At 44.1% G+C, this 22481-nt stretch overlaps 1 protein-coding gene across 3 annotated transcripts in view; it reads left to right on the forward strand.

The window, feature by feature from the left end:
- Positions 1-15897, forward strand: part of TPX2 (TPX2 microtubule nucleation factor) — a 57550-nt gene extending 41653 nt beyond the window's left edge. For all 3 annotated transcript variants that reach the window (XM_084887884.1, XM_084887883.1, XM_084887885.1), the window contains 6 exons: positions 1865-1957; positions 3808-3984; positions 4557-4703; positions 6715-6826; positions 7483-7664; positions 9938-15897. In XM_084887884.1, coding sequence (XP_084744010.1) covers positions 1865-1957; positions 3808-3984; positions 4557-4703; positions 6715-6826; positions 7483-7664; positions 9938-10048 — 822 coding nt within the window. In that variant the 3' untranslated portion in view covers positions 10049-15897. The remainder of the gene's footprint in view (positions 1-1864; positions 1958-3807; positions 3985-4556; positions 4704-6714; positions 6827-7482; positions 7665-9937) is intronic.
- Positions 15898-22481: the final 6584 nt, after the last annotated feature.

The following is a 22481-nucleotide window of genomic DNA, read 5'->3' on the forward strand; positions in this document are numbered from 1 at the left end:
ACATTTTTTCAAATGATTGATGTGCAAAACATTTTGGAAAAGCCACTTGTCTTAGAGCCTGTGGCACAGTCTTTTGGATTTCTTCAGGGATGGCAAATCTTCATATTTCAAAGATTAATTTGCTTTTAGAAGCTGTTCTAAAGTCATTTGGAACTAGAACTTCAGAGTAGTCCAAATCAATAGGCCTGGAAACAGTTTTGTTTCATTAAAAGTACAGATTGAGTTACTACCTTGCTTGGTCCCCAAATTGGCTTTGAAAGTCACTCAAGAAAGATATTCCAAAGACGTTTTGAGCAGTTGCAGCATTGTTGGGATTAAGGAGAAGTCTCCAGATGTAAATTTGAGTCCAAAGCATAAATTCTGTTATTCTTACTATATTCTTTCAACAAACATTTGCTGAATGTTTGGTTTTATACTTGCCAAGGTTAGGGATTGATGAAATGCAAGTCCCCACTCCTGGGGACTCACAGGCTCACACAAGCAGATGAACATCTAAATAAACAAATGCAATGAAGTTCTGTATGTACTGTGATAGAACTGTGCACAGGGAGAGAGGCGGCAGTTCTGTAGGTTCTGGGAGTTTGAGGGTCTATTGAAAGGCTTTATAAAGAAGAGATGCTTCTGTGGAGATGTGAAAAGAAGGGTTAAGTACTTCAAAGCAGCTGAGAGAGAGTGCACAAGAAAAGGCATTGAGTTGAAAACCAGTGTTAATTTTGGCAGTTGCCAGTAGTTCATTCATGCAAGGAGGGTCAAGAGATAAGCCTGGAGAGTCAGGCAGGGTATCAGATTATGAAGCACCTTGTACTTCATGCCAAGGCATTTGTTATACTGTTGTAGGTAAACAGGGACCCATTAAAGAATTTAAGTCAGGAAGTAATATATCAGATGTGTTTTGAAAAGTAATTCTGACTATACAGAGGATGGATTGTAGGGATGAGATGAGGAGCTGAAAAGCCTTTGAGAAGGCTGGTGAATGTTATGGGCAATTGATGATGTGGCCTGCGGTAAGGTGGTGCTGAGTTTAGAGAGGAGGCAGAGTAGAGAGCTGATGAGCAACATTAGCATGTGAGAGAGGATTTTTTAAAAATTGATCTGGTTATACACTTCATTCAAAACAACAGCCCAGGAGCTAACATTTTATAGTTAGTATTAATTCCCAGATTGGTGATAGAGTATAAGTGCTTATGAAATGAACATTTAAAAAAATTGTTTTTTGAGGAATTGGGGTATAGGAAGGAAGAGAAACATTGGCATTAGTTTGTTTTCTGTTATCAGTAGTATTTTTCATAAATTTTTTTTTTAAACATTGTCTTATTTCAACCTTATCAATGGTTTTCTGCAATTATATATGTTTGACCTTTTTTTTATTATTATTAATATATTTTATTGATTTTTTCAGAGAGGAAGGGAGAGTGAGAGAGAGAAACGTCGATGAGAGAGAAACATCGACCAGCTGCCTCTTGCACACCCCCTGCCAGGGATGTGCCCGCAACCAATGTACATGCCCTTGACCAGAATCAAACCTGGGACCTTTCAGTCCGCAGACCGACGCTCTACCACTGAGCCAAACCGGTTTCGGCTATTTTTCATAAATTTAAAAATAAGATTTTGATGAATTCTGTTTTTACTGAATGTACAACTCTAACTATGTCCTTAGTATTTGCCTCTCTTCTGTTATGATATTCCATCTTTGCAGTGCTACTGCAGATTTGATATGCCTTTGTCTTAGCTGGGTAAATAACATACTGAAATACTAGCTTTTTTTTTGATTCCTGGTTTTGTGAACTTCCCTTTAAGACAAGGATTTAATCTTAACTCGTGGAGATCGTCCTGGGATGTCTAATTGAGTTGTTTACTCTTCCAGGGTGTTCCTGAAAAGAAACTACTTCCAATCACTGTCCCCAAATCACCGGCGTTTGCATTAAAGAACAGAATCCGAATGCCCGTCAACGATGAGGTGATTGCCTGGGGTGGGGATTTCTTCCTTTTCATAATCAGTCTAAGCATTACTCTTTCTTTTTTTCTTTTTTAATATATTTTATTGATTTTTTACAGAGATGAAGGGAGAGAGATAGAGAGCTAGAAATGTTGATGAGAGAGAAACATCGACCAGCTGCCTCTTACACACCCCCTACTGGGAATGTGCCCGCAACCAAGGTACATGCCCCTGACCGGAATCGAACCTGGGATCTTTCAGTCCACAGACTGACGCTCTACCACTGAGCCAAACCGGTTTCAGCAGCATTACTCTTTCTTAAAGCTTACTGGAACTCAGAGGCAGTCACTCTTGTCCGGAGTTGTCTTCAGCAGTGGGCATAAACATTTAATCATCTCTTTTGCTCCTCCTAGAGCAAAGTGATTGGCATGAATCTTCTGGCTTGCAGTGGTAATTCTTTGCAACTTATTAGAGGCCTGACTGTATAACTGTATAACAAGATAAAACACAGTTTTTTTTACAATGTTAGGAAAATTAGCCTACCATTATAATGTGGATTAAAAGTTGCTGATCCCTGTCCTCTATTTTGCCTGAGTTGTTGTCACCATTCACTGAGGGACTTTTTAAAATATCATTTATTTATTTTAAGAGAGAGATGTTGATTGTTCCACTTATTTATGCATTTATTGGTTGCTTTTTTTATGTGCCCTGACTGGAGAGTGAAACTGCAACCTTGGTGTATTGGGACCGATGCTCTAACCTACCGATGCTTTACCCTGTCAAGGCACTGCGGGACTTTAAAATTCACACCAGGCCTAGTGATTGGGGTATAGAAAAGGAAGAGAAACACCAGGGTGTTAACATTCACCCTGTCCTATCTCCATTAATCTAATGGCTGCAAAGGTAACTGTGGGATGATGGATCATGAAACTGGAATACATAAACTGATATTGACCAGGCCAGTGCCCTGTTACATCTCCATCCTCCTACATAATAAAAGCCTAATATGCAAATTGACTTAACGGTAGAACGACCAGTCGCTATGATGTGCATTGACCACCAGGGGACAGATACTCAATGCAGGAACTGCCCCCTGGTGGTCAGTGCACTCCTATAGGGGGCGTGCCCCTCAGCCAGAAGCCAGGCTCAGGCCTCTGCTGCAGGTGGGCGGTAAGGATCGAGGAATCTCAGGCTGTAAGAGCCCCAGACTGTGAGAGGGATGTCTGACTGCTGGCTTAAGCTGGCAAACGGACAACCCCCTCGGGGTCCCAGACTGTGAGAGGGCGCAGCTGGGCTGAGCTGAGGGACACACACACACACACACACACACACACACACACCCTTGAATGAATCTCATGCACCAGGCCTCTAGTTTTATCCATAAATATCCAGAGTTGGGGTAATTTTATAGCAGATCTTAAGCATAAGCCATTTTATGTGGGTTCATTTGAAACTAAAATACACAGTAATCTCATGTTGCCAGGTTGAACCCAAACAACTTAGTCCTATTCGGGGTTTGACGACCCATTAACTCCCCAGTCACATGTTTTAGTGGAGTCTAGATGGAGGTTGGGTCAAAGAGGAGGTCAAGGTGTGTGTACTTTGCTTCTGTTCTGCATTTTATTCACACTGATTAATTTTATTTGTTACAATCTTCCTGTGAAAGACTTTAGATCTTTAATTGTGTTAGACCTTTATAAAATACTTTCATATTGGTCTCACCCAACTTTGCTACACAGGAAACTAAGATACCTAAGAGACTGAGTGATTTGCCTTAAGTAATGACTTCTGTCATATAGTGTCTTCTGACTTTCCATTCTGAGGAGGTAAGAGTGAGCAGTTTTATTTCTAAACTGTGTTTTTTCTTGTAGGAAGAGGAGCCGGTAGTGGTAAGAAGAACTCAACCTCGGGCACATTTGGGGGTACCTTTTAAGCCCCAAATCCCAGAGACAAAGACTGTGGAAATATGCCCTTTCTCATTTGATTCTCGAGACAAAGAACGTCAGTTACAGAAGGAGAAGAAAATAAAAGAATTGCAGAAAATGGAGGTAGGTATTTTCATTTCTGTAAGTAGCTTAACACAATTCTTTGATCCCTCAATGATAACCTTTTATGTTGCACTTTTTAAAAAGTCACTTACTTCCTTTGGTCTCTTTATGACAACCTTAAGAAACATAAAAAGGGCAAGTAATTTTAATAACCTTTCTGGATCAAGAGTGTTAAAGTGACTTGTCCATGATTATGTTGCCATTGCAGGCAATACCAGTATTGGGAGAAAACCTGCGTTCCATTACTCTTTAAAAAAAAATAAAAATGTTTTAATTGATTTCAGGAAGAAGGAGAGAGAGAGAGAAAGAGAGAGAGAGAGAAACACATCAGTGATGAGAGAGAATCATTGATTGGCTGCCTCCTGTACACCCCCCTACTGGGGATCGAGCCCACAACAAGGAATCGAACCTGGGACTCTTCAGCCTGCAGGCTGATGCTCTGTCCACTGAGCCAAACCGGCTGGGACCCTTTCCTCTTTTTTAGATTTAGATTCACCCAAATATTCTCGTGTAGCTATTGCTTTCTGGCTAGAAAGGCCTTATCTTAAATCTTATGTTTTCTTTTATATCAGGTGCCCAAGTTCAAGGCACATCTTTTGCCTGATTTTGACACTGTTAACCTGCCAGAGAAGAAGGTGAAGAGTGTAACCCAGACTGAGCCTTTCTGCTTGGAGACTGACAAAAGAGGTGCTTTAAAGGCACAGACTTGGAAGCACCAGGTGAGGGTTTGGGAGAGCAGCTAGTATGTAAATGATGATTTGTTGGTTTGTTAGAATGGGTACCCATGATATTGAAATTCATCTCAGAACTAACACAATAGATTATTTCAGAGTCTCTGCTCTAAATCGGGTCAGCAAACTTTTTCTATTAAAAAAAAAAAAAGAGAGAGAGAGAGAGAGATTGTAAATACATATTCTAGGTTTTGTAGGCTGTATACGATTTGTCATATTGTGTGTGTGTGTGTGTGTGTGTGTGTGTAACTCTTTAAAATTGTAAAAACCATTCTTAGCTCAAAGAGTTTGTAAGCTGGCTGAAGTTGCTGATCCTGGCTCTAAGTGCTCATCTGGGGAATGTGAGAACTGATCGGCTTTCTTTGCATATGGAGTTTCTTTATATATTAGACTGTTTACATGCTCACTCGTTTCTGTTGGTGCTTTGGTAAGAGATAGAATAGTGAGAATAGATTCTCAATATGGTATGCTCTTTTGTCAGCATAGTGTGTTCTTTGTTCTTTATAGATGACAGATTGTTGGCTGTTTAATTGGAATCTAATTCTGCCCTATCTGGGGGAAAAATTTTCCTGAACCCCTACGTTTGTTGGTATTTTTATATTGTCACTTATCTTACACTCTCTCCAGAAGGAGCTCTGGGCTAATTATTTGAAACCCAAGAAATGTGACTGCTAACCTGACTGAGCAAGAGTAGGCCTCTTGTTGTTTTCTAGGAAAAATTGAGATTGTTGCTTTGAAAGTACCAGTGAATCTCTCTCTCAAGGGCCGTGACACAGAATATCTGTGAAGGTTATTTTCCATAATAACAATTTTTTTCAAGATTTTCAGACATATACAAAATAGAATAGCATAATGAACTTTCATTAACCTGTAACCTGGTTCTATAGTGATCAGAACATAGAAAAATCTTACTTTATTTGTGCTTCTACTTATCTCTACACTGGATACTGCTACCTACACAGGGTTACTTTGAAGCATATCTTTATTTCATCTCATTTCATCACTTAAGTGCATATCTTTAAAATATAAGGATTAAAAAATATAATCACATTATTATTGTAGTAAAACATTAACAATAATTCCTTAATAATGACAGGTAGTCAGCATTTATATACCCCCAAATTTCATAATTTTTTAAAATGATTGAATTGCTCAAATCAAGATCCAAATAAGGTCCACATATTACATTTGTTTAATAAATCCAAATCCCTTTTAATCTATAAGCTTATCTACTTGCATTTTATTTGTTGAATAAACTGGATTATTTGTCCTATATGTTTTCCATAATCTGGATTTTGGTCATTGCATTCTATGGTGTTGCTTAATATGTTCCTCTGTCTCCTGTATTTCCTGCTGATGAGTAGTTATATTAAGAGGATTGATTAAACTCTGGCTAGGGTTTTTTTTTTTTTTCCCCCAGGGAGCTTGAGAGGAGGAATACAGTTGATCACATCTGGGGGTATATAATGTCTATTTTGGGGGTAGGTGTTAAGATAAGGTCTTAAAATTACAATTGATCCTTGGACAATTAATTTGAACTCAGGTCCACTTTTACGTGGATTTTGTCAATAAGTACTGTGAATGTATTTTCCTTATTTTCTTAATAACATTTTCTCTAGCTTAATTTATTGTAAGAATACAGTACTTAATACATTTAACATACAAAATGTGTTTTAATTGACCATTTGTGTTTTTAGTAAGGTTTCCAGTCAAGAGTAGGCTATTACAGTAAGTACATTTGGGAGGAGTCAAACATTAGTATATGAGGATTTTTCAACTGTGTGGAGTGTTGGTGCCCTAATCTCCATGTTTTTCGAGGGTCAATTGTATCATAAAGATAATTTCTAATTCTCAGTGGATGTAGATGTTGTCAGTCTAATCTGCTCCTTGTAGATGAAATCCTCCGCTGTCTTTATTGCTGAAGCATTAGAAACACTGGCACTTTAGCCAGAGAGGTGGTAGTCATAGCAGGTTGTCTGACAGGCTTTCTTTCTTACAGCTGGAAGAAGAAATGAAACAACAGAAAGAAGCAGCTTGTTTCAAGGCTCGTCCAAACACCGTCATCTTCCAGGAGCCCTTTCTTCCCAAGAAGGAGAAAAAATCGATGACTGGTAGTATTATATGTACCCTTGGGGATTGGGACAACATTGTCAGACTTCCCAGGGGGCCGCCTGGGACTCAGCTGTGTCCGTATAATGCTGTGGCAACCGGAGCATTTGCCTATAGAGGATCTAGTTTTTTCTCTCCTTGACCCCGTCTTTTGCCTTTTTTGAACCCAGCAGCTATGTTGAGTTTCAAAATACATTGGGGCCAGATTTATAGAGTAAGATCCTGGGCAGAGGCAGCTGGCATTTCAGTAATAGTTAAAGGCTTTGCCCACCTAAAGAGTTCCAGTAAGTGAGGGAGGGATAGCCAGGACCTCTTTCTGGAGTCCACCCTGAAGCAAGCCTTAGATACAGAACATTTGCTTCCATAAGCGCTGGGTAGGTTGTCAAAATTGGGGTTCTTCTACATCTGTCTGTTTGAAAATCACAATGTGGTTTTAAGCAAGCTACTTCACCTATTTGGGTCTTGCTTTTCTCCTAATTAGTTGATTTTTAGGGGCCCTTCCATGTCTTAAACTTCTGAGATTCCAATTTTCAGTAAGGCTTCCTTAGCGCGCAGCCATTCTATTGACATGCATGTCTGAGCCTCTTGCTGGCTCTGTGGGGTTCAGGTTTATGCAAGTCCTGCCTGAGTACCAATGTTCTCTCTGTTTCTGTCTCAGAGAACCTCTCACTAGTGCAGGAACCTTTTCAGCTCGCTACTGAGAAGAGAGCCAAAGAGCGGCAAGAGATGGAGAAGAAAATGGCTGAGGTGGAAGCCCAGAAAGTCCAGAAGTTGGAGGAAATCAGGCAGCAGGAGGAAGAGCAGCAGAAGGAGGAGCTGGCCAGGCTCCGGAAAGAACTGGTAACTGGGCAGCAGGAGCGCTGACTAACCCGTGATTGTTTTGTTTTCCCTGTACCTTGCTTGTTTCAGAAAGGACCTAAGGTGGCAACAAGGACACATCAAAGACGGGGGAAGCGGGAAACCACACAAATCAAGGGTGGTGACAAAGTGGAGATGTGAATGAGGCTTACGATCTGTACCTTGTGATCCATGTATCTGCTAAGTTTGAGTCATAATTTTGGTCCTTTTTGGAACCAACCTGTCAGTTACATAACTCACAATGTTCATGCGATAAAAGCAAGCTAGTTGTTAAAATAATACATTTATCCTTAGTATTGCACTCAGACAGTTTCTTCCAGGGGTCTTCATAACGAGGAAATCATGGCATAACTATTCACAGTGATCATTAACTTATTTTTATTATTTCTTAAGGTTTAAGAGAACCAATGCATTTTACAATTAGACAAGAATACATAATTAGGGAAGGATCGTGATAATTGGGCAGTAACTATATTTTCCTTTTCCTTTTAATACTTGACTCAAATTCCTTGGAGTAATAGTGCATATCAGTTCACATGAACCTCTGTGCTAACACTATCATAATGATTTAAATATTAGTTATCCAAAAAGAAAGCTTAATTCACATTCAGGACCCTTTCACTAGGAGGGCAGCAAGCCACATTAACTGCATCAGTGAGAAAGAAGACTGCCTCCTGCACACCCCCACTGGGGATGTGCCCGCAACCAAGGTGCGTGCCCCTGACCAGAATCGAACCTGGGACCCTTGAGTCCACAAGGCCGATGCTCTAGCCACTGAGCCAAACTGGTTTCAGCAAAAGACAGTTTTAGATGAAGCTTCATATGATTAATAAAAATGACTATGGACATACATAAGTTGTTGAAGTTTTGTCTAAAAGTGCTAAGCCAACAGCTGATACTGTGGTTGGCAGAGGTGACTGTGGCTGCAGAAAGGGTCTAAGCACAAACTATTAAAGGGACTAGCTTCTCAGTAAAATTCAGGCTACCATTTTCTGATTGAATGAAAAACAATAAATTCCCCACTCCAGATATACTCACAAAACCAACCTTTTTTTCATCCTCATGCTCTCTGATTTTTTCTTCAACACTTGTTACCTTCTGCTTATGTTTGTCCCCATCATAACTGTTTCTTACAGCGAGTCTCAGTGTAGGCTGATAGCACAGTTCTGTCAGGGCTAGTTAACTCTATTGATGTAGGATTGATTGTAGACGAAGCATGTCAAACTCTCGGCCCGCAACGAATATTTTTGTGGCTCAGCCAATATAACGGTATATAAGAAACATTTTAATAAAAACTTCGTGACTTAGTTTTTACAATATCCTGTTATATATAATTATTAATAACGAACTACAATGTTCGCTAATGACTGATTACTATAACCATGTTGCATTCATTTCCCTTACACGTCTTATGCGCAGGCGCACCATTTCTCTCCACTAATACTGGCAGCGAATATTTTAGCAGCCGATTGCCACGTCATTAGTCCTTGTAGTGACTTGTTTGGTGTGTACAACAGGAACTATTTCTCTTTCGGAGAACAAGAAAAATAGGTTTATTTGCATTACGCTTATTAATCTGTGCAGTTATTCAGTGTCTGGTAAGTTAATATTCAAGGAAAAATATTAATTTTTATTAAAACATTCTATTACTTTATGTTAACAATTACTCATTTCAGCCCTTTGTATTCAGTGTGTCTCTATTGAAATAAACCTACGTTTCTATGAAAATTGAAGCTTTTGTTTTTTGCGGCCCACATAAACTTAAACCTTGTTTATTTGGCCTGTGTTAGCCTTTGAGTTTGACATGCTGTTGTAGACTGCCCGAAGGATAACGGGACCAGGTATTCTTTCAGCGTCCTTCCTAGTTAGTTTTTTTGTCTGTTTTTGTCTATGCTTTTAGTGAATATTAGGACTCAGTAAGCTTAAGGCTGTACTTTAGCCAGTTCTTAACATGGATCTCTTTTCTGCTACAATTGAGTACTGCCCCATCACATCCTAGTAATAAACACTAAAACTGGAGATGGGTTTGACATCCTTTAGTGTAAGCTGAGGGATGCAGCAAGACATGAATAGAAACCTACTTGGGCTCCAAAGCTCATGTGCTTTTCCATTATACTGTGTTTGCCTCCCTGCCCGCCCCCCACCCCCACCTTGGGTTATTGACTGGGATCTGTAAGACTTACAAACATTTTCTCATGAAAAAGCAAACAACTACAGTCAGTATCAGTGCTGACTTTCTTTTCCTTCCTTTGCAGGTGCACAAGGCAAACCCAATACGCAAATACCAGGGTGTGGAGATAAAGTCAAGTGACCAGCCTCTGACGGTGCCTGTGTCTCCCAAGTTCTCCACTAGATTCCATTGCTGAACTCAACTGTGGCCGCAGACACTACCTGGGCACAGGAGCTGCTTTTTCCATCACAGCGTGCTTTGTCACAGCGGTATGGAGAGGACGCATTTCTTCAGACTTTTACCTCCCCATGCCAACAGAGCATACTAACAAGTGTGGACTCTGATTCTGTTGAGAATTGTTATCTTGTATTATTGAGGCTGATAATGAGACTCAACTCATACATATCTCGATCAGACTCCCTGTAGTTATTTCCTTTGGACCATCAGTTGACCTTTAAAGTGGGTTTTAACTTGGACTAGAATTTGAAGTCTTTATATCAGCACTATGTAATTTCCATTGCCCCCCCCCCCCCTTTTTTTTTCTTTTCAATTTTATGTCAGAAAATAAAGATAGTTAATTACTGAGATAGGATTTGAGTCATGGCTTCAGTGAGGAACAGTCAGTATATCAAATTCCTCTTCTCTGCACAAAATGAATTTCAAGTTGAGCTCTTTGCTACAAGGGAAAGCCTCATTAACTGCACAACAAGGAAGAAGACCGTGTGGACTGCTGGGAGCCTCACAGTGGCCATCAGCAATCTTTGGGCAGAGCTGCTGCTACCAAGGCACATTCTTCCCTTATTGGTGCTGATAATGATGGCGATGCCGAGCAGCCCTTGTTTTAAGTTCGTCAGTAACCTGGACTGAAAGAAATATGTTTGTCTTTCCCTCCCTGGTTCCTTCCTTGTAAGTGTCAGCTCAACTAAAATTTTTTAAATAAATCCTTTCTTGATCATATGACCTCCTTAGATAAGGATGATCACTTTTTTTTAGTGCCTCCCACGTGTTTCTTGTGTATGTCTCTAGTACAGCAATTACACCGAGTTACTTGTACTTGTTTATAAACTAGTAGAGATACAGGATACAGGTATCAAAATTACCTTAGTCATCTCTGTATTTCTTGTAGCTGGCACAGTATTTGCTAGGTCCATGTTAAATAGTATATTTTCTTTTAGACTTGACATTATTTATGAACTCTGTTCCATACTAATCATATCTGTCTAGGCCAGTCCTAGGTACCATATTAAACCTATATCCCTTTTGTTTATTCATTCAGTGAGCATTGTATACAAACCATTGTAGATTCAACAAGATATGATTTGCAGGCCCACAAACTGCAAAATATGGTTCCTTTATTCACTTAGATTTATATGGTATACAGTTCCATAACTACTTATGTAGTTCATTTAACAATATTAATTTGGTACCAACTACATATAACTTGGCATTGTGCTGGTCTCTAGAAATATAGCAGTGACCAAAAATAGAAGACCTTGCCTTCATGGAGCTTACCTTTTTTCGAGGGGAGACGGACAATAAGCAAGTAACTGTTCTGTCAGTGAGAAGTTTCCCTGACTGACTGCTGTGTGGAGAATAGACGAGGGCGGGGGCGGGGCATGTGAGAAGGAAACGGGAAAGTTGAGGTTCTTGATATAATCTAGGCGAGAGCTGGCAGTGGCCCCCGGGCTTGCCTGGTAGCAGAGAAGGTGGGGAGAAATGGTTGGATTCTGAGTGGATTCTGTATCTGATAAAGATTTGCTAACAGATTGGACCGGAGAGTAAGAGAAAGGGGAGTTAAGGAGGACATGCAAGTATCAACCCCAAACAGAGTTCTCCGTCCCTTGTGCCCTGAGAAATCCAATTCTTTCCCAGTCCTCGGATCTCGTGGGCTTTCTGGGGGCTTTGTTGTTATTATTAGTTTTTCCAGTCACCTCTTGCTTTGGTTTTTAACTTCTGTTCATTTCTTGATCCCCTCCCTGTCCTGTGGAGCTTTTCTACCTACCTCTACCAGCCTTTCCTTTCTGACAGTTCACTGTCCTCCATATATTCCCATCTGGTATCATTTTTGTTGTTCATTTCTTGTTTTTGGTGGTTTCATGGAGAATAAGTCTGACCCTCCAGTTGAGGGTTTGGGAAGAGCATTATTGAGAATTCCGGGCCTTTGGCATCCTTTTATCCCATTTACTTCATTCTGGGTTACCTCCTCCAGAAACACCGGTGTCAGAGTGGAGTGTGTTTTAGAAGCAGACAAATAGCTTGAAATTGAAACACAGATATCCATTGCCTCTTGCTTCCCAGAATTTCTCAATTTTCCAGTGGCTCTCTTTTCTCCTTAGCACTGCCTGTCTAGTATTGAGTCCTCTCTGAACTACCTCACATGACATTCATTTTTCTAGTACAGTCTCCCATTTTCCCTGAAACTTTCCACTTTTTTTTCTCCCCTCAGATATGCCTCGGGTTTATTAAAGATGCCCTATACACACATTTGCTACTAAAAATTGAAATAGGACATCAAAAAATGTTACAACTCCAATAAGTACAATAATAAGGTGTATATCTAAATGGCTCCATACCATAATTGTCAATAATACAATCAAGAGGACCTGGATATAATAGGCAATGACTACAGCCACATTTAAATTCTGGTTTATTCAGATAAAAGGTGCAATATTTAATAGCATCCATCCTTCATCGAAGCCTTTCTCTCATCTCCTTCATTTCTTTCTGAACACTTGCCACTGTCCTCCTCCATGTCTCGTGTAAAGCATGCCTTGATTCAGCCCCAGTCCTGACGCCTTCAGGTTATTTCCTATGTCCTGCTGTTGGGGTGAATGTTTTGGTGGAAGGGAAGGGAATTCGGTACGAGGGTTGAGAGTCAAGTTACTAAGGTTCTGTGCTAGTCCTGAGATAGCTTGAGTGCCAGCTGAGTATCCTCCTCCAGGCATCTGAGAAAACTCCTGTGTCCAGGGTGTGTTACTCTTTGTTGGTGAGTCCATTGGAAGTTTAGTCACAGCCTAGATTCTGTCCAAAAATAGCTCATGCAGAAGGTGATGCTAAAAACTCAAATGGATTCAAAGTCTCCACTTTCATTTTACAGAAAAATTCAGGTTCTTCATCCCTTCACACCATGTCTTAGAAGGAGCCTCTCAGCACTCCGAAGTCACTGCAGTTTTTCTAAACCAAAATCATGTCCTCTGATAGGAATTTACTGTTCCTGAGAAATCTGGTGTCACATTTTGCTTGACAATTTTGCAAAGTTACTAGCACCTCTGCATTGTTGGAATTCCCACAATTTCTGGGACAAACTCTGTTTTCCATATTGTTTTGACTTGGTCATGGTTTTCCATTGCTAATAGTCCTGCACTAAGTTTCACTTAGATTATTGTTCACTTTTTAGTTGATCATTTTGCTCTTGTGTAATTGCTTTGTTGTTTTCTTGACTGCTATTTTAGTTCTCACTGGTTAATTTCCAGTCTTGTCCCTGGAAAGTGGAGGTTGAGTGGTAGGCAGGCTGCAGACTCAACTGCTCCATAATTTAACGGAGATGAGACCTGTACACGAGGAATTGTAACACCAGATAAGATGTGATGGAGCCATGTGAGACAGATGAAACAAATGCTGAGGGAGATTCTTGTTAGGGGTGAGGTTGCAGGGTTTTTTAAATGTTTTTTTTATTTTTTATTTTTTATTTGAGAGAGAGAAAAACATTGATTTGTTGTTCCACTCTTTCCTTGGTTGATTCTTACATGTGCCCTGACCAGGGATCAAACCCTGACTTGGCGAATTGGGATGATGCTCTAACCATCGGAGATCCCTGGCCAGGGTGAGGATGTAGTTCTTTAAAAAAAATCCAACAACAAATGTATTTTTATTGATTTTTAGAGAGGAAGTGAGAGGGAGAGAGATTGAAACATCAATGATGAGAGAGAACCATTGATAGGCTGCTCCTGCACGCCCCCTACTGGGGATTAAGCCCACAACCTGGGAGTGTGCCCTGACTAGGAATTGACCCATGATCTCCTGGTTCCTTGGTAGACTGTTCAGTCATTGAGCCATGCCAGGCTGGCTCTTTTCTTTTTCAGGAAAAGTTACAGAAGTAATACTGCCTTTGTAAATAAAACAATAATGATTATATTAAGACATGGGCATCTCCTCCCCCTATTCCCATTCCCTGGGGTAACTCATATTTAATGATCGTGTATTCTTCCAGAAAGCTTTTTATGTTCTCACGGATTTGTAGGGCATTTTTCTTTTTATAACAATTTGATTATAGCATCCTCCATTTTTATTGTTGTTTGTTCTTTGAAAGGTTATGCATTCACATGGTTCAAAATCCAAAGGCCACCCAGGTAAAGTTTCCCACTTTCTCCTCCAGCTGCTCCTCCGCAGATTAGCGCCGCCAGGTGTGTTCCCTGCGGAGAGGGCTTCTGCATGTGCAGATCCTGTCTCTAACCTTTTATTTTTAGACAAAGTGTCATCCTCTACACTCTGACCTCACTCTTTTCCTATGTTCTACATTGAATGGTGTGGTTCAGCTGCTACTCTGGGCAAGTGCTGGCTTGCTCCCTGACTAAAGTAAGAGGCCTCTAATGAGAATCTAGTGACACGGAAACAGATCTGGAGTGGGGTCTAGTTCCTCTACATGATGTCCTTGGCTAGTGACCTGAGGTCCCAAGGACTGGGGGGCAGGTCAGTAACACCTGGTCTTTTTTGGCTCCTGGTTTCGCTGAGCCTGGGGGCTCATTGGCTTGCATATTTGGTCAAACCTGTGTATCCCTTCAGATAAATCTTGACTTTGCCTTCCTCTCAGTTCCCTTCCGAATCTTGTCTGCTGGAGAAGCTTCCTCATTGCTGACAGTAGCAGTTAGAAAAGCCATTGGCCACGAGGCTGGGCTCCTATTTCTGCACAGGCAGCTTGGTGGTGTGGATCCAGGTAGGAATTGGTCAACATTCGGAATCCTGAGCTGCCATCTGCCCTGCAGCCTGCTGGGATGCTCAGTTTAGACAACATATAAAGTTTCCTGGATACGGGACAAGCCCAGGCCTATGGGAAGAGCAGGGAGGTTAAAGTGGGTGGTACTCTGAGCAGTGACGAAGGCGTAACCAGGGAGCTGACATGTTTGCTCTGTCGCCAAGAATTCCAGGACAATTTGTTATCCAACTCAAGCCAGTGTAGTTGCTGCAAAAAAGAAGCCTGGGGATAAAGCCCTACACTTTCCTTGTTGCCTTTGCTTTCTTGCATACCCACTCTTCCAGTGCTCTAGTGAAGTTTACCGACATGGAAATGTCTGATGATATTTGCTGTTCTCATGCAAGAGAATAGGAGGCTGGGCTCAGGCCAAAGCATGGCTTTTATGTGTGGGAGGTGTCAGCTTCCTGAAAGGGCTTGCCAAATGCAGGCATTTCACTCCCAGAAATCATAGTTGGAGGGGCATGGGTAAAAAGCTTAGGCAAATTCTAGGTTTTATTTAGGAACTATTTCACCAGACTAAGTGTAACATGAAGGTATCAATTGCCTTCTCCCTTAAACTTTTATTAAAAAGGCAGTAAAAACTGGGCCTGTCTGGTCTGCTGAGACCCATGCAGTTATGGGATTGGTATCCCAGAACCGCCCAGGCAGGTATGTGAATGTGCTAAGAACTGCAGCCAAGTGCCGGTGCCCAGATTGTTTTGGCACTGGTGGCATTTTCTCAGGTCAAGGGTGGGAGACATAGTTTGCAGTTGGTCAAGATACTAAATAGTGAATGGTCGTGAATTGTAATATGAAAAGCAGTCTGGACAGACTGACAGACCTTCACTGGTGGGCATTTGTGTGCTCAGTCCCTCAGAAAACCCACAGCGTCGCCAGAGGTGACTTTAAATTTGCTCAATGCAAAAATCTCACAGCATTGTATGTACGATTTGGAATATACCCGGTAATAAGAGGAAAGACGAAAAACCCATGGTCCCATCACCCACCTTGAACACTGGTATTACTTTGTATAATCTCTTTTTCTCTTGTGTAAAACTTTTGTCAATTTTTCTACATTATAAGGTTTTTCTGTATTTATATTTTGTATTCTACTTTTTTTTTATTATTATTTAGCATAGTAATGACTCAAATATTTTTCCTGTATTAACACATACTTTGTAAACACCAATGTTAACCACAGCACACTGCTCCATCGTTTTGTCTTTGCCTTTCTTTGTTGAAAATGCTTATTTTGCAAAGGATTTTCCTAGACTCGATTTATAGGACAGATTGGTCTTGATTTGCTTCCCTCTAATGTATCATGCTGTCTCAACGTGAAGTGACTGTTTGAAACCATTAGTCAGTCTTTATAATTAAAATATTAAAAGGACATAAAGCCCTCCCGAAAGCAGTTAGTGACGTTATTCTGGCATACCCGTTTGCAGAACGGGAGCTCCTTTCAGCTGGTGTGAGCCGGTTACTGGCACTCACGCCCAGTGAACAAGTTTATTGGCATTTAGCAAAGCCTTTCTGGAGAGGACTCGAGCTAGTTATGTTATTTTGAAGTGTTGGAGCGCTCCATCTTCAGACACCGTGGGTTGTTGTCTCTAAGCCCCCAGGTCAGATTTGAAAGAACGCCCTTGTCTTTATTGGGGAAATAGGAGCAGGGATGTCCTCTCGCTGCCGTCCCTGACATGCTAGGTGACATTTAACAGGCCACTTCCCGTTTCTGGACCAGTTTCCGCATCTGTCAAATGAGGAGATTGAACTAGAAAGATTAATAGGGCTCTTTTCAGCTTGAATATCTTCGTAATTTTTTTTCTAGGCAATTTGTTTTCGCTACACCAGCCCTACTTTCATGTTTACGCTTTTGTATAACCAGTTGCTCAATCACTGTGAGAGGGCACCTTTAGCAGACTTTCCTGCCCCTGGATTTTCATTTGAACTTCAGTGAAGTATGTTGGAGACCAGTTTGTTGTCTTGTTGAGGACTTTGCAAGGGTTGTTCTGGAAACGGAAATCTATCCCAGATCACTCCAGAGGACTAATCTCTGAATGATGTCCCCTGACATACACACATTTTCTGATGTTTCTCTTGACCTGGGAACTGGTTAAAGACTGCACAGGATGAATGCTCATGGAGTTCTTGCATGAAGTCCCTCCCATCCTGGCATTTCAAGGTGTGAAGTTATCTCGAAGTGGTTCTGTTGTAGGTGGTTTGAGGACAGCCCAGTCAGGCTGATTGATGCCTTGCCTGGCTGCTCTTCTGTCTCCACCACAGTTCAGTTTTGACACTGTCCTTGGTCAGAGGGACTTAGGTTGTTTTGGGACAAACGCCACAGGAATCAGGTGGAATACAGAATTACTTAGTGGGATGAGCCCTATTGGGGATTGGGAGTGGTTTCTGGCTTTGTGACCTTGAGCATGTCGTTGGAATTCTCCAGGCCTTAATTTCCTCTTCTAGAAGTTACAGTGATGTGTCTAGAAAGGACCTTTCCTCCAGGGCTGTCAAAGGCTCTCCCAGCGTTAACGTGACTCAAATGTACTCTGGGCAGCAGCGATGACTGTCACACTGGGCACGTGTTTATCCCTGTTGGCCAGTGTGACTCAGTCATATTCTCAGTACTAATTGTTAGTGGGTATGTGTCACTAGGGGTTGCCAGAAGCCCCTGCTGTTGACTCAAACTAGCAACCTAACAGGACAGGGCCAGCAGCTGCTAGTTAACAGCCAGCGAAAGGAGCTGGGAGATTCTCAGGGAGGAGGCTACTGGGAGTTTGTGCACGCAAGAGAGGCAAGGGATTGGAACTGAGTTTGTAGAAATCTCATTCTTAATGGCTGGAGATTAGTGTCTACACTGTAAGCTCGTTGGTCTTATTTGCTCACTAGCCTTTTTCTCTTGCAATTTGTTCCTGCAGAATAGAAAATAAATAGAGGAAGCAACACAGAGCAATTAGAAGTTGGGAGGAGCTGCCACGACCCACCTCCGTTCATTAACAGTTTATGTTTTTGTGCCTCTCCCTCTCTTTGAACACCAGCTGTACTGATAGTGGGGTCTGAGGGTTGGTGTTTTCCTCACACTAGTACCCAAACCCTCCTCCCTACCAGAGGCCTCATGAAAGTGGGTAGGGATTGCCAGGCTGGAAGCTCAGCAAGTTGGTCTGGGACAGCGGTCCTCAGAGTGTGGTCTGGGGACCAGCAGATAACATAACCGGGACTAGAAGCGCAAATTCTCTAGCCCCGCTCCAGACCCCTCAGTCAGACACCGTGGCAGCAATGTGTGTTAGCATGCCATCCAGGGCACTGATGCACGCCCAGGTTTGAGGACCACTGTGCCGGGAGAGGGGCCCGCAGGCCTCCCAGCTCAGAGATCTCTATGGGCAGGGCGCCAGCAGCCATTCTCTCCCGTGGCCCTCCGTGTCCAGACCAAACGAGCCAATCTGGGGGCAAGAGCACCCCCCTGCCCAGAGCTCCCTGGGGGTTGGCTTTGTGCCGTCTGCCACGTTAAAAGGAGAGCTGCTGAGGTTGTTGGTCAGGTATTTACCTCCTCAACCAGTATTTTATGAACAGAACGAAGATGGAGTGAAAAATGCTTCTTTCATATGTCCTCCCAATAAGTTATATGACAAACGGAGGCTCAGAGTTTAAGTTGCTTTGCGAAAGTTCACCGTGCTAGTAAGTGGCAGAGTCAGAATTCGGATCCATTTCTCTCTGTCCCCAAGGGGACATCATTGCATCCCTCACGCAGAGCCACCTGTAGGGAGTGGCCATTCTCACCAGGCGTCGCCAGAAGGTAGCAACCTAACAGAACCCGGCCTTAACAGCCAGCTGCTCCATAACAGCCAGTGAGGGAGCAGGGAGCTGGCATTCTTCTGGCTCTTCTTATTTACTTTATCTTTTTAAAATATAGTTTTATTGGTTTCAGAGAGGAAGGGAGAAGGAGAGAGAGAGATATAAACATCAACGATGAGAGCGAATCATTGATTGGCTGCCTCTTGCAGGCCCCCCACTGGGGATGGACCCCGAAACCCAGGCATGTGCCCTTGACCAGTTTCAAACCCAGGACCCTGCAGTCCTCAGGCTGATACTTTGTCCACTGAGCCAAACCGGCCAGGGCCTCCTGGCTCTTTTTAGAATTGAGTGATTCTTGACCAAAGACCCCTGGGTGAAGAAGAGAGAGTTTTTGCCACCCTCCTGGACTGGCGGCTCTGGGCTTGGGAGCAGTTGTCTTGCAAAGGTTGCAGATTGGTCTGGGGCCTGCACTGAACTCTCCACCTTGCTTCGGGAGCCTCCAGCTAAGCTTCCCGGGGGCTGGGAGGCAGGTCCTCCTGCACTTTCACACGGCGGGCGGGCGTCTCAGACCATTCCTGTCGGGGATGTGGTAGCTGTCAGTCAGTCAGTCACAAGCCTCAGGGGGCCTAGGTGAGAGCCAAGCTGGTCAAAGTGCCAAGTGTCTGCAGGCAGGAGGCGCCTCGCCCAGCCCACTCCTCATCCTCACCCTTCATGTGGACGCCCCCAGCATCCCACACAGGGCCCTTCCTCCCCGCTGTCACTCCGAGCTTGCCACAAACCCCCTGGTTCTTAGGGCCACTTAGTTTAGCCAAGGGACCTGAAGTTTTATAAATAGCGCCGTGGTGGGCGGGGAAGCCGGCCTGGGCACCAGGGCAGAACACACATTCCCTGCTTTCTGAGACATTTCCTGGGATTGTGTGACAGGAGGGACTTCTGGTGCAGATAAAGCTGAGTTACACTCCACTCCCAGGTCTCTGCTCTGCTCTTGGATCCCGCCCCCGCCAGCCTGCCTTCCTGAGATGGTGCTTCCAAGTCTGGCCCTGGGCCGTTTCCTGTTCTTGGAACAGCTGCGCCAGTCTGGGGTACCCTCCTGCCACTTGATCCTATAGGGAGGTGTCCAGTGGCCCCGGCCGTTTTCAGATGACCTTGTTTTTCTGACGTCACCACGTGGCTATTTTTGGCTTTGCTGTTTATGCTGCAGAGAGCTGAGCTGAGAGAGGGGAGAGGGAGAAAGAATGAAGGAGGGGCCGGTCTTGGTGCCCATGGTCCCAGGGCCCCTACCAAAGCAGGAGCACGTATTTGTCAGCGTTTTCAGAGCACCTATTGAATGTCAGGCCCCGGGACTTCCAAATGGGGTGACACAGTCATCTCCACTCGCTCACAAACGCGTTTTTCAGCGTCAAGCTTGAGAAGCGCAGCCCCGAGGGCTCGAGAGGGAGATGTGCCTGGAGCCCCCTCGGGCTGCACGGTGGGGCCCGCACAGCTGGCCCTCAGCCGTGGGGCTTCTCAAACCACCCGGAATGCCGGGCCCGGGCACTGCGGAAGCCTGCACTGGCCATGCCCTGGGCTGAGAGCATCCCTGACCACAGTCCTAAAGACTCCTCCTCTGAACTCCCAGTGTCTTATATTTCACATGTAGCTCCTTCCGTTTTCTGCCTTGAATTGTAGGACTGTGAGTCCATATGGATATGTTTTGAATTATTCATCTCCATTACAAATGGTCATTTCAGAAAAATTTTGCAAAATTCAAAGAGTAAAAATTGTCCATACTCCACACCTGTTCACATGTATATTCCAATTCCTCCAGACATTTTCTCTCTAGATACTTTTAACAAAAAGAATCCCAAGTTCACGAATGATTTTACAATCTATTTTCACCTCAAAGGCACTGAGTGGCTATTCTTCTCCCCAATTCCATCTCTCTGTCCCTAGAGTTAACCAGTTTAGTCCTTGCCAGAGAGGAGAACACTCAGTAAGTTGTCTTTGCAATAAAACTCTACAGTTCGGGGTGGGACAGCACGCCATTTGAGCTTCCAGATAAATCTATGTCCAGCGGCCATGCAGAGTGCCATAGGTCTCTGTGTATACAGCACTCTGACCAGGGCTTTCCCAGAGGCCTGGGAGCTATGCCGCAGCCCCGGGCGGGGGGGCCCAAGGTGGGAGAGGGCAGGAGAAAACATCCCTCCGCGGCTCCCGCCCCAGGACCGGAGGGAAGCTGTGAGGGGACTTGGCTGCTCCCTTCAGAGTCAGAAGGTCATTGCTCAACTCCCTAGATTTTCCATCACAGCCGAGCAGAGAGAGGGTGAGGCTGGGGAATGTCTCCGCTGAGCAGGGCCTTTTAAAGCATCTTGGCTGGATTAATTTCATCCTGAGAGCCAGGAAGCCGTGCCCGGCGGGAGTTAACCCCTCTGCTCCCAAGGAAACCGCCCCGAGTGGGCGAGCCTGGGAGCCCCGGCTTCTGGAGTGCAGAGCCGGCCAGGGCAAGAGGCCTGAGGAGCCGTGAGCTCTGGCTGGAGATGACTTCCCTCCGGCCTGGGTAAATCCAACAGGCATAATTGCATCCTGCTGACCTTAATTCCCCTGGCAAGCTTAATTGGTTCTGGCATCGCCCCACTTCCTGCCCTGCCCCTGTGGAAGCAAAGGGAGTGGCTGTGCCGCTGGTACAGGGTGGGAGGGCCCCTTCGTAAGGGTGGGCAGGGGCTCTGGCAGCCCCCAGCTGGTGGAGGGGGTTTCCCCCTGCCCCACCCCCGTGCCTCCAAGGGAGAGCCCAGAAGAAGCCCAGGGACTCCCAGGAGCAGCTGGCCACGCTGAGCTCAGCCTGGGCGGCCAGCAAGCTGCAATCCTGTGGGTCCGGAAGCAGGCCAGCTTCATCCCAGCTGGAAGGGGCCACGGAGGAGCCTGCAGGGACAGCCGAGCCCTCCATCTGGGATGTCCACATCATCATGGAGACCCCACAAAGCACACGGATGAACAAAGCAGATCCAGAGACACGGAAGCATGGAACAGACTGTGGGACCTCAGAGGGAAGGCGGGGGAGGCTGGGTGGGCGGGAAGAGATCACCAAAGAATTTGTATGCATATATGCATAACCCATGGACACAGACAATAGGCCTGGGCTAGGGGGTGGGCACATATGTTCCCCCCGCCCCCCATTGACCTTCTCCAGGCCAACCGTGCCTAGCACTTCAATACCTGTGCTCGCCAAACGTCCCAGCCACCCCGGGGAGAGGCCACAGGCAGAGTGGTAATGAGCTGAGCCTTGGGTTAGGTGGTTCAGACCCTGTGACCCAGTTTTCCTTCACATCTTTGAAATGGGTTGAAATAACATTTATAATGCACGTACTATGCACCCAGGCCCTGTTCCTACATCCCTCCCGAGGTGAGGAAGATGTTCCTCCTACAGATGAGGAGACAAGCAAAGGCCTTGGCCCACGCCTGTTAGTCTCAGCTTGGCCGACAGAGCTCCTAGCCACGGAGACGGTAAGAGCTGAGTTGAGGACACTCACGAAGTTCTTACCCAGGGTCTGGCCTGTTTACGTAAGGGTTCAGTAAGTGCTATTTATTATTCGGGAATCACAACCGTGACAAAGGTAGCAAGTTAAGCCCCTTCTGTTATCTAAGCCTGGATTTTGGTTTCATCAGGAGGCGGCTCTGAATTTGAAGCTGAGTAAATTGAAGCTACTCAATAGAGACAAGCCTCTTGCCCTTTCCTAGCATCAGTTTCTGCACCATTGAAATGCCTAACATTTGGTCCCTGGAGTCCCTTGTGAGGATCCAATGAGCTGGAGGGAAGCTTTCGGCAGAGTCAGGCCTGGCCCTCGGTGGGCACCCAGTAAGTGAGCAGTATTGACAACACACTAATAGCAAGAGGATGTCAGCAAGGGCCATC

This window comes from Pipistrellus hanaki (assembly GCF_964339955.1).
Source record: "Pipistrellus hanaki genome assembly, chromosome: 6".
NCBI lineage: Eukaryota > Metazoa > Chordata > Mammalia > Chiroptera > Vespertilionidae > Pipistrellus > Pipistrellus hanaki.